The sequence below is a fragment of the Camelus dromedarius genome, chromosome 2 (genome assembly GCF_036321535.1).
Source record: "Camelus dromedarius isolate mCamDro1 chromosome 2, mCamDro1.pat, whole genome shotgun sequence".
NCBI lineage: Eukaryota > Metazoa > Chordata > Mammalia > Artiodactyla > Camelidae > Camelus > Camelus dromedarius.
Window position 1 is genome coordinate 56,633,321 of NC_087437.1, and position 12,694 is coordinate 56,646,014.

The 12,694-nt window shown below is 37.1% G+C and overlaps 1 protein-coding gene across 1 annotated transcript; it reads right to left on the reverse strand.

Moving 5' to 3' along the window:
* Window positions 1-4,562: 4,562 nt before the first annotated feature.
* GMNC (geminin coiled-coil domain containing) lies at window positions 4,563-12,027 on the reverse strand (the record flags this gene model as incomplete). The annotated part of the gene is made up of 4 exons (XM_031460808.2): window positions 4,563-7,655; window positions 9,395-9,511; window positions 10,422-10,510; window positions 11,844-12,027. Coding segments are annotated over 4 exons (1,011 nt in total), but the record flags the coding sequence as incomplete, so codon positions are not given.
* Window positions 12,028-12,694: the final 667 nt, after the last annotated feature.

Here is a 12,694-nt window from a genome sequence, read left to right on the forward strand (position 1 = left end):
CTTCACTTTTGGGGTGTTCTATATTTGGCAACTCTTTTCTATAACTAATAATATATTTGCAGAGTCTGTAGTATGTCTCATTGCACAAAAATTTCTGCTGGATTTCAAGAATGGATTATTTTATTAAAAAAAAGAATCTGTCCTAAAACTACCTGTACCAATAAACATTCCCTGAACAGGCCTCACACTTCGCCCTGTTGAGTTTTTCTTCTCTCTTCCATCCCTCCTACCTTTGCATCTATGGAAGCAATTCTAACTTTATGTCTAACGGATGTCTCATCGGGTCTTCAATGCATCCTTTCCTAGTTTCTCTCCACTCACCAACTTGTAAACTCTTTTAAGACATGGGCCACAGTCCCTAGAACATAAAACTATACTTTGAGCATGGTAGGAAAACAAAGAGCATTTATTGATTTGAGTCAACAGAAATATGAATAACTAGTTTTAAGAAGTGATTTTTCACTCAAGAATTAAATTAAATGGACGTTTACTCTGTGTGAAGATTGTGATAAATGAGACTCTTAACTTACACATGGTCCTTAAAAATTAGGAGATTATCTCACAAATAATGAGATAGAGCAAATATTACCTCCATTTTATAGGCGAACACCCCAAGGTTGAGGAAGTCTCAATTAATTCCTAAGGTGTCACAGTTAAAAGTGAAGAAGCTCAATTTGCTGACGAGAGTCCTTTCTTCTTCCATAATGTCACTGACCTGTAGGGAAGGGAAATGTGATTCTTTTGTCAGTATTCTGATCTACTGATGTGAATAAATGCTAATAATTGCCCATTCCAGTCTTCTTCTAGAAGCCCATTCCAAGGACATCGGAGGGATTATATTTACATCTATCAGAGGGCTACTCTGGGTGTCCAGCCTTTTTTCTTCCTTTTTTGGTAACAGGATAGCTCATAAGAAACCTAATCCATCCTTGATCATTTCAAAAGAAAGCATATTAATTAAAACTATTGTAGAAATTTTGTGTGAGGACAAGAGGATGGGCTAGGATGACTACTTATGATCCTTAAAATCAAAAGAAGGAAAGGCCAAGCCTCTGGCAATACGGTGCTCCACTCCCAAAGGAGGCTGGGAGTCCCAGGATGTACACACAGCTCTACCAGTGGATGGGGCCGTGGACTGCACTGCGCAGATGCCGCTTGCAGGTTCCACCCGCATTGATTCCCCTGTGGGTTACGGATGGACGAAGAATGACTCTCTGGCTCCTGTGAGGTGGCAAATCTCAGGAGACCAAAATGAAAGGAGGGTGTGTCTTGGCCTTTTGCCTGATTGTAGCAAGGGGTTCTGACTTCTTACTGCATCCTCATTAAAGAGCTGCTCCTGCTCTCAGCTTCAGAGCAACCAGAAGACCCTGAGGGAACATTACCTTTAGAATTCTCCTGATTGTGGATCTGAGATCGTGGGCCTCATCCCAGAGGGACCACCCATTGAGTACTAAGGACTCTCTTGAAATAAGAAATTACCTTGAAACACCCTTTTTTATGCCTTATTATTTCAGATTATAAATGTGGAAAAGAGACGAGAAAAAAAAATCTGCCTTGCCTTTGAAAAAGTATCATTTAACCCCTGATTTCCAAAGTGAGGGAGCAGAATGCTTTCTGTGTGTTAGAAGAAGTGGGCTCAGTGTTATAAATACACTTCCTCAACTATTTTACTGTCCCTTAGAATTATACTTAAAATGATTGACAGGAATGGGAATAATGACATCACTTCAGCAGGTATGAAATCTGTTGATTTCCTGTATAAAGAGAGGGAGAAAGAGGCTTCATGAGCATTGTTTATAAACTGCTACTTCAGGCTTTTGAATTAGCAGCAGAAGAGAGATTTATTTCCCTTTTAATTTAGCTTTCTTTTGTTATTAATATTAATAACATTAATAAAGCATATTAATATTTTCACTGTGAGTTGGCTAACTTTTCCATCCTAGTCTCGTTATCCCAAATTTCTACAGTAGTTTTCAATTCGTATACTTCCTTTTTTTTGAAATGATGGAGGATGAATTAGGTCTTTTTTGAACAATCCCTTTTAGCAATGATGGGATTAAGAGCGTGTGGACCCCAGAATAGCCATCTGATGAATGTAAGCAAAGATTTAAAACCCCCTCTAGCTCTGAGGCTTGTAAGAGTCTGTAACAGACTTCAGACTGCAAATACATTTACTGGTCCCAAAAATCATCATTGTGTTTTATAACAAAAAAAAGAACTAGGTGTAAAGTCAGTGCCTTGGGTCTCAACTACTTACTGCAATGTGATCTAGAAAACATTTAGAACCAGTTTTCTCATCTGTAAAATGGGAATCAAGATATTTCTAATAATCTGTACTTGCGACATCCATCTTCAAGGGTTACTTAGAGTGAGTGAGGTTTAGGGGTATTTCTCACCAAGAAAAAAGAAAATCCCTGCAAGGAGACTAAATAAAATCCAGATTATCCATTACTGGTAACCCGTGTAACAATGGGTTATTGGCCTGACATGCAAGTCTCAAACCATTTCTCTTGATATTAATCTTCCCCTTAGGGATAAGTGCATGGCTAGTATAGTGGCCTCAGGGAAAATCTGCTCACAATTTTCATGTGCAGTCACCAAAATACTTTCATAATCTCCTATGGTATAACTGAGACCAGTCTGGAGCATATAACTGAGGCTTTATTCATTTGGGAGGGTGGTGTTACAAGGTGAAGGGTAAGGAGAATGTCACAAATCTAGACAGTATCTCATGGGATATAGCTTGCTGCTCTGCAAGCTCATATTGCCTGTCTCATCCTGGCTGCTGTCACACTTTTGTGTGGTGAGGACTATCTTAACACCGTTCCAGAATCCACTCCTAATAATTAGCTTTCCTTGAGATCCCAAGCCACATTCCTGACAATTTTGCTTGAGCACCTAGATCCAGCCATATCTGAAGCACAAGCTTTTCAATTATGAGTGCTAATTATTCCCTTGCTTTGACTAAGCACGTTTAAGTTATTTTCTTCGATTTATAGCCAAGTTACTTTGAGAACATATTTCATCTTTATATCTTCTGCAGAGTGTGGCACAGAATATATCTGTTGAATAAGTGTCTCACTTACTGATCATACCACTATTTGGAGATTCAAATACATATATTTTTATGACTTAAAATTCATGGCAGAAATGAGTAGAGAACACATTTTCTTAATCTATTGCTCCATTCACTGAAAAGGTTTCTAAAAGAAGGCCATGAACAAGTAGGATTAAATGTTTTTGTCATTTATTTATTTATTAGATATAAATTCATTACAAAATTGACTCATATACAATTAGAAATATTTTAAATCATAGACAAATCATAATCACTTAAAATATTAAGTGTTAAATTATATTTTACATTTATAGAATATCCAATGTAAGAATTATAACTGGATGTCTAGTTATGTTCATGTAACAAAAAATGTAGATAAAATATGACAAATATGTTAAGAAATATATATTTGCAGCTTATAAATCAATCTTATTTGGTTTAGTAAAAAAAATTTAATGGTGCATTTAATATTTACCTTATGTGACTCTTTTGGTAAACTGAAACAAATGTAAACTGTGTATCTTAACTTTATAGGCAAGAAGCAAATTTATCAAAAAATTACCACAGACGTATTAACCCTATACTTTCGTAGATTGGTTGTTCATTTGTCACAGTTTTTTTTTTTAAATTGTTTTCTTGAAATAGATCAAGCAGAGCAATTCTTTCCATTGATTCACATAGTTTCTTTTCTTCAAAATTTTCAAAATTGTAGTTTAGCATCACTGCAGTATTAAACAACCCCATTCATTAAATGTCACTTTCATAAGTAAGGTTTCCCAATTGGAATATGAGTAAAGGACCATGCCAGCAATAAAGTAAAACTACAAAATCCTCTGTGACTTTAGAAAAAGAGGACTGTGATGAAGACAGTGCTGATAATCTGTTTTTGCTTCATCCAACCAGCTTTCCTGCTGCCTGCCACCTCTGGAACAGGTAGATATTAGCACTGCCTGACCAAATCATAGCCAATAAACTTAGAGTCAACTTCCATAGCTTCATTTATAGGCAAGAAGTCACCAAAAAACAAGCAAGCAAATTGACCTAGCTCTTTTAAAAAAAATGGTTTATTGTCCTAGAACAAAACTGGCAAAAACTCAAGTTCCAAGTCGCAGAACTTGCATCTTTTAAAAAAGTTTACTAGTAATTATTCTTATATGTATTCCAGATACTAGTGAGACACAAGTATGATTCATTTTCAAATGATCAGAGGACATTGGAAATGTCATCAAGTTTTAAAAATTGATACTGAGTTTTAATTTTTATGGGAGGTTAGGTAAGAGAGTGCTGTTCACGCAAAACACTTGACCTCTCAGGCCACTTAACATCTGAAAGCCTCGTTAATATATCCTGGGTAAAGGAAAGAACCATTGAGTCCTAAATGCTGAAAATATTCGTCTGGCCATATATATCATACAAAAGAGGTGCAAATCAAAAGATTACGGTTAAAACCTAGGAGAGGAAAATCCATTCTTGGAAAATGTTATGCACAATATAAAAATATTCATTGAAATCACAAAAGAGCTGTTTAACTTTTATTTTTCACTTTATATTAGTAAAATATTAACTGTGGTTTACTAGAGAGACATAGTAAAACCATAAAAGTTAGAACATATACTCAGGTGAGAGAAAGTTCTAATTTTTCAAACATCAACAAAATAATTTTCTATACATAATTCAAGAGAACATCGAATTCCTGTTAGATGAGATTGTGATAATCTGGTGTAGTTTTCTCCCATATAGGCCAGAGCAGGTTATCATAATTTACCACAAATATGCTGTAATTTCTTTAAACCAGGCTGAGACCAGGTTTCATTTAAAAGCTATTACATTTAATGTGGCTTTGTTTTATGTATCAAATGCATTCTGTTAAGCCCAGGTATTTCCTCATAGTACCTAACCCCCAGTGAAGCACATAAAAATGCAAAATAATTATTTGTTGACTAATCAATTTTGTGTTACAGCATGATCATTTAGGCTTTCAAAATATTTATGTTGCTTTTTTGATTCTTAATATTAAAGTATAGTCAGTTTTAGTTTTTAAATGTGTTATTAAAGAGAGATACATTTCGCCTCTACCAGGGGAACAGATACTAGAATACAGACACTTTTTAAAAATTTTGTTTTTAGAAAATAGAAAGTGTTCTAGCTCTTTCTAAGACATGAAGATAATTAACATATTTAATTGCCCTTCATGGATTACAAAGAAATCTGAGTGATAACAAAACTTTATGGAATAGATTATTTACTCACATCACCAGAAGAAAGCAAACACCAAACAGCAACAAAAGACATGTCTTAGTTACAAAGAATTCCAAATAGCACACTCATGCTCTGAGGCATTGATTGTACAAGATGACTTACTGAAAGGTGAAAAACAGAAAAATGGGGAAGGGGTTCAACACAGTGGATTTATCAACTGAAGTTTGGTCCAAAAAAATAAAAAACAGGTGCACATCTTTGATATGTAAATTATTCTGGGAAGGTTAGAGAGCTTGGGGAATTGGAAAGAGGGAGAATTAGAATGAGCAAAAAGAATACTTCTTTAAAAAATTTAGGAACAGAAATCTTTGACATCAATATTTCCATTAAATCTATGAGCTCTTATTTAAAAATTAAGGTCTCTATTTTTTAGGTGCATGTTCTCACGAAGACTGAATTAACCCACAAAATAGGCTCATACCAGAAAAAGAATACTGTGATCAGAGTAATGGTTTCTAGTGTTAACTATACATGGCTCACACGTTTCAAAAACTGTACATAAATTTCACCCAACATATCTGCAATGCCAATCAAAAAGTAGAGAACAGTGACCTGGGGTGGCAGCATTGGAGCAAAGCTGTTGGGGCCCTGTCTCAATTTATAGACTGTTAGTGATTACCTAGTCCACCATCTGTACTCTGCAGCTGGGAAAACTGAAACTTCACACCAGCTTTCTCAAGGTCAAGGCAGATGAGTAGGTCTCCCATGAGTGTGGCCACAGTGTCTGACTTGTTCACTTTTTATTACCAGCCCATAGCACAATGCCTGGTACACCACTGATGTTCTACAAATATTTTGGGTGGGTTGATAAATGAAGACATGAATGACTGAATGAATGAGACAGTGTCAGAGCTAGGCTAGATTATACTTGGAGGAGTAGAAGGTTATCAGCATCTAAGTAGTTTTGGATCGTGACTTATCCTGTTACCACAAGCATCTCAGAAATGTTTTTGTTAGATCCATGTTGGTTGCCGACACAATGCCAAGTGCCTAGAGAAGCTAATATACTATGCAGGCATTTTGGAGTAATTTTAATTCTCTTCTATCTTTCAATTTATCAGTGGTGTTGCTTATCAGTAGAGTTACAGCTGCTTGAAGAGATTTTTTTGTCAACTCCACCATGGGACACTCAACTTACCGAACTGCCCTACACAAAGCATTACTCACAACTGCACTGTGTCTTCAGGAATGGGACTGGGCAGAGACACTTGCTTCCACCCCACCCTCGGTTATTTGAACACTCAATAACAGGTACTTGGAGCAATTATAATGCTCATTTCAAAGGCAGTTTTTAGAAATGAAGAGGAGCAGGAGAGGAATAAAAGTGAAAAGGTGACGGCTGTGAACATTTAAACGGCTTGATGAGAAGAGAAAAGCTGTTAGGTGTGTTATAATTGGAACAGCATATGTAACTCTCAGAGGAATATTCAGGCAATTGGAAAAATACCTTTTCAAGTATAGGGCAGAGGGAGGACGTCAACAGCAGGTGTGGGTGTGTAAACAAGTCAAATTTAGGTGAAAGAAGAGCAGGCATGTTTCATTATGGATTCTTGGAAGCCATTCCCTGCAGATGGAAGTGGGTAATTGAGAGTGACATTTCAAGTGGCAGGAGACAGTCTGGGCAAGAGCTTGCATTTTCCACAGAGTCGGGTTCAAGTGCAAGAGAGGTCTTTGTAAACAGAGTTCATGGCAGTCCTTTGTGATAGAAGAGGGGTCATTAAGACTGCTTAGGGACCCAGGTAAACTTCCAGCCTCCCTCTTCATCTCGACGAACAAAGGCTTGTCCCTGGTGGAAGGAGTGAGTTTTCACATTACAGTGAGGGCTCAGGGATGTGGAAAAGGCCACCTCCGTCTTATTGCGCAACACATCAGAAGCATAGTAAGGAGGAGTCTGCAGCCCTCCTGGGGGACTGGAAAGCTGAGAAGGGAAGTGAAACTCTCCCCCGTGGCTGGAAGTGCTGTGTGAAGGGGCCGTTCTGTCACCTCCACAGTCAATGGGCAGATCTTGCCCGGGGGCATTGTGATAACCAACCGCATCATCCAGAAACTGGGGGAACGCACTGGTGGTCCGTGCTGGATGGGACAAGAGGGCACTGTAGTTAGCTGATGAGGTGTCATCAATGGTGTTGAGATCTTTTAACCCCAGAGTTCGAAGAACCCAGGGATCCACAGGGGGCCCCGGCTGTTCTTCACAGTTAGCAAATTCACTAGAGAGGTTTCTCTTGGCATTTTTATGATGGGGAATCTCAGGAGGAAAATATCTTTGCTCCCTGGGTTTCCTCTTCCCCTTTCTGAAGTTTCCACGTGCTCTGGAGAACTCCTCTGATGACAGCAATTTCTGGAGAGGTAATATTTGAAAATACACAGTCAGATAATCAACCTACATCATTTTCTTCACTGTTGTCAGATAGTGACTAATCACCTTCATTCCTCAGGCAATTTGATTAAATTTCTATTTTTTTCCACAAAGATGCAAAAGCGACTGGATTAACTTGTTTCTAAATTAAAATCTATGATGACAAGTTATCACCTAGAAATTCCAATTCATATTAGTTTGCTAGTCATGTAAAAGCTGAAAGGATTAAAAGATGTCTATAAAATTTCAATTCAGGGAAGTAATGATGATGATCATTATAATGGCAATAATAGCAACTATCATTTATTGAGGACTGGTTGAATGCACTATCTCATTTTATGTAGATACTATTAAAATCCAGTTTAATGAGGAAACTGAGGCACAGGCATATTAGCAACTTGCTAAGGATCACGCAGCCTAGGTTTAAAACTAAGCCATCTGAATCCAGATAGAACCACTAATTGAAATGCCATGTATCATCACTTCCTCTAATTTTATTAACTATCTTAGCATTCCCATGTTATATGTATCATATCATTCTAAAGCTTGCAAAATTGAGAACGAGAGACAAATTTGCCTAATTAATATCACTTACTAATTTAATAACTGTCTTTTTTCTTTTTTTTTATAGAATGGTGGCTGGAGATAGGAACCCAGGCTAATGATTATAAGATGTGCTCCTTTTTTAAACAAAGCTGACTGAATTCTGAAGGAATTGTTATATATGGTAAAAGCCGTAGGAAACATGATTGATTTAGATAAATGAGCAGCCTGCCTAGAAGTAAGGTAAATACTGATAATAGAAACAATAATGATAATAGAATAGCAAACAGACAACAAAATATAAAACCCAAAGAGAGGAAGAACCAAAAAGAAAAAAATAAACAAAGACTGTGGGCAAGGTATTTATCCTTTTTTTTTTTTTAATTGAGATATAGTCAGTTTATAATGTGTCAATTTCTGGTGTATGGCAAAATGTTTCAGTCATACATGAATATACATACACTCATTTTCATATTCTTTTTCACCATAAGCTACTACAAGATATTGAATATAGTTCCCTGTGCTACACAGTACAAACTTATTTATCTATTTTATATATATTAGTCAGTATCTACAAATCTCAAACTCCCAGTATTTATCCTTGAGTTAGGAACAGTTCATTTTAAAAGAGTAAGAAAAAAAAGTTCATTAAAAGATAAATATTTGGCTAGATCTAATTGCTAGTCAAGAGATCTGGGCTTCAGCCATATTGATAACATTTCAGAGCTCGAAAGATTCTAAAAAGATCTTTTAGCTCATTCATTTACAAATGAAGTAACTGAGGCCCCAAGTGAAAGAGTGACTTACCCAAAGTCAAACAGGTAATTAGAAGAACCCAGCGTGTCTCAGATCTAATTCCCACATCAAGGTTCCATCCGTCTAACTCTACCTTTTGATTAACCTCTGTTGTCTCAGCAATCGCCTTGATTGGTATTTGATTCTTAAGCAACTTCTTTTGTAATATATGGCTGAAATCTACCATCTAGATACTTCAGAGAAATGATACATAGAAATTCTCGTGAAAGTGCTAAATTTCCTTCAAAAAAATTCACCCGCCTATTCATGCATTTCAAGACACATTGTTTAATACACCTCTTACACTTAATCAAGGAGTTTTACCCAAATGGCCTTCTTTTGCAAATCACTGCTCTGTCCTTGTAAAGGGGATAGTCACATACCTTGGCCTTTTCCTCAAGACATTTAACTAAAGCAGAATTCAGGTATTGTCTGAGATGATTATTCTCTTCGTGTAACCTAGCAAGTTCTTCTTCTTTCTGCACCAGAGTATCTTGGAGCTGCAAAAAGCAGACAATGGTGAAGGCTGCTCCACTATGTTGACTCTGTAACCTTATAATAATGCCACTGATCCATAAATGCTTAAACTTGATTATTATTCTGTTTGTTTTATGAACTCAATCTCAGGTAGCCCTGGTCCTCAGAGGCCTAAGTTCAATCTACACCCACCTACCACCTGATTGTTCAGTTTTATTCATTGTAAAGTATTTGCAGATATTATATGACTTTTAAAATTGTAACCACAAGGGAATTGGGAAGGTATGTAGGAAAATGAGCTGCGTGCAACTGTTTAAATATAGAACACAGTGTTTAGACAGGTTTCGTTGAACCCCTTCCTTGCATGTTAAAAAAAAAAAAGAGAGAGAGAAAAAGATGTGGGTTGGCCTCCCTTAGCCACCGATCAATCTGTTTGTACGTCCACTGGATTAAATCACTCTCTTGGAAGTAACAACAAACAAAATCTGGAAAATGAAGCAACCTCTGCAAGAACTTTTATAATCACCATCCCTTTTCCAAGTGATGAGCTGCTTATAGTTGAAAAATACTGTCACACTCATTATATCATTTGATCTTTTCACCAACCCTCTGAGGTGGGCAGCACAAATATCTCCATCTCTTAGATGAGGAAAAGGAGGATTTAAGAGGTCATACCACTAACGTGTGTAAGGTCAGGGCTTGATTGCAGGTCTTCCTCAGGGGTTTTGGTTGTTGCTGGCTTGGTTGCTGTTATTTGCTGTCACATTGATGACCTAACTTTGATTACTCTGTGGACAAATATCCTCCTTGGTTCTCAACTGAAAGTTAATGCATTGAACACGGGGAAAGAAGCGATGTAACACTCAGGGATGATGTTGAGAATGAACTGCCTGGCACATGGTTGGTCTCCATGTTCTGATTATCTACACATACCTGCTTGTTTCTGTAGAGCTGAGAGGAAAGCTGAGCCTCTTCCCATGAACATGAATTAGGAACAGGGAAATTCGAGTCACTGGATGATTCTATGTGAAAACACCAAATGGATAACTGAGAAAACAAATGTGCAGTGTCTGTGTAATAAAAAACTCAGTGAAGAATTTCAGAAAGGTAATCAGTTCAATTACCTTTCTAAAATTAGCCATTGCCTCCACATGGGAAAATAACATATTTAAAGCTTTCAGAAGGGGCAAGCATGCTACGAAAGACAAATATTTATAGACTATATGCCAAAGTGGCTATAGAGGTGAATTTTTAGAAGTCAAGAGGTCATGTTCCTTCCTAATATATGTATTCCTGCTTGCTAAATTTATAAAGACTGTCCCTGTCCCATGTACATTATTAGTCAAGCAATTGTTTACTGGCCCTGCCCCCAACTGGGCTTACATTGCAATTCCACTATGTTTTTCAGGTTTCTATCTCATTTTCTAATCTTTCCTTTCTTCATCTAGCACAGTTCTGATGCTTGCCCTCCTCTACCTAAACTGAAATATGACTGACATATTTTTGATTAAAGTGGAATGATGGGCAAGGAAAACAGGAATACAATTTTATATACTCTTTGGCTTTATAATTTTGGGTATTCTGCTTGTTCTGTTGCTTGTGGTAGGAAGCTACAATTGAACAACTTCCTTCGTGACATATAAGTGTGTTTCAATATTTGGGGGCTTTTTGTTTTTGTCTTTTCTTCAATTCAATAAAATCATATTGCAGAACTGACAGCACAGATACTGAATTCTGAAATGTCTTAGAGTTTTTCTAGAAACTTGAGTGATAAGACAAAAACTCCTTTACTGTTTATAAACCCTGTTTACTAAGCCCCAGGGCAAAATTAATGTGTAATTTCCCATCAAAGTTACACTTCCCTCCAAAGTTGCTGAAGTCTTCTTTAGGCAAAAACGAAATCATTTTTCCCACTTATAAGAAATTATTCATAGAATTTCCTTTATGAAATAAAAGATTAAGTTAGTATTTCTCTTTGCTTCTTTCTCTCATACCCAGGGAAACTTCCCTAAATTCCAAAAGAAAAGCTCCAACTGGTATCTTGATTCCAAAAGCATCCCACTAGCATTGTTTATAAAACTTTGACCCAGACCCAAACTTTCTCAGTGAGTTGGAAATCTCCAAGAACTATAAAGTAGAGGAAGAAATACATATTGTCCAGTGGTTAAGGGGAAGAATCCTATGGTCACTATTTGGCAATTACAAAAAAGCAGGTTATTTAGGATACAACATACAGGAGTTTGGGGCTTTCTTATCATACCTTCTTCTACAGAGTTTCAGCCCATGATGCTTTGCGACTATGAGTACTGGAAAAGGGCTTCAGATCCACCAGAAAAGCAGAAGAGCAGAACTTACCCTGTGCCTGTGGTGCTTGTTGGGGCTCTCTGTTGTCCAGGAGACCAGCAGCCCAGAAAGAGACCCAAGTCTCCGTGGAAACGTCAACACTAGATTCTGACGTTGTAGCGGAATACGGGCAATTATAGCTCTGGCCTCCTACAAAGTACTGGTCTTGGCAAGGCAGAACGGTGTTCTGTGAAATTCAGTATGCAGGATGGGGGGGTCCCAAGAGATGGGGTGATGGGGATTTGGAGGGGGAAAAGAGTGGGAGAAAGAAGCAGAAAATATATAAAAACAATAAAGGTGTTAAGTATAGATCCCAGATTAATGTTGAGTGGTCCAAACATAATTACTGAAAGAGAATCAGGTCCTTGGTTTACCCAGTAATTCCCTTAGGTCCACTCAGCAAAGAAAAGGCTAGTATTAGCTGGGCCACATTTGTAACTATCCAGGAGTATTCTCTGTTGCCATGTCTGAGTCATCTAACAGGCTACCCAAGATCTAAGTAAAAGGAATTCTACTTAATGAATGAAACACGTAAGAACGATTTGACTCTTTCTAGCAAATGTCTTAATTATATTTCGAATAACCTTGAAAGACAAAGAACGCAGGATGCTAAGGCTGAAACGGACAGAAGATGACATATAATCTAAACTCCTCATTTTAGTTTCTAAGTGTCTGAGCTATAAACCTGTCCCATTCCTCTCTTCCTTCTTCCTCTTTTCCTCTGGTTTTCAGTGCTGTTCGATCCTATGGTGATCTGAATAGTTTGAGGTATATATATATACATACACACATACACATATATATGCACACACATATACATATATGAGATAACTAAATATATTTTGCTCCTAACTCTATAATCA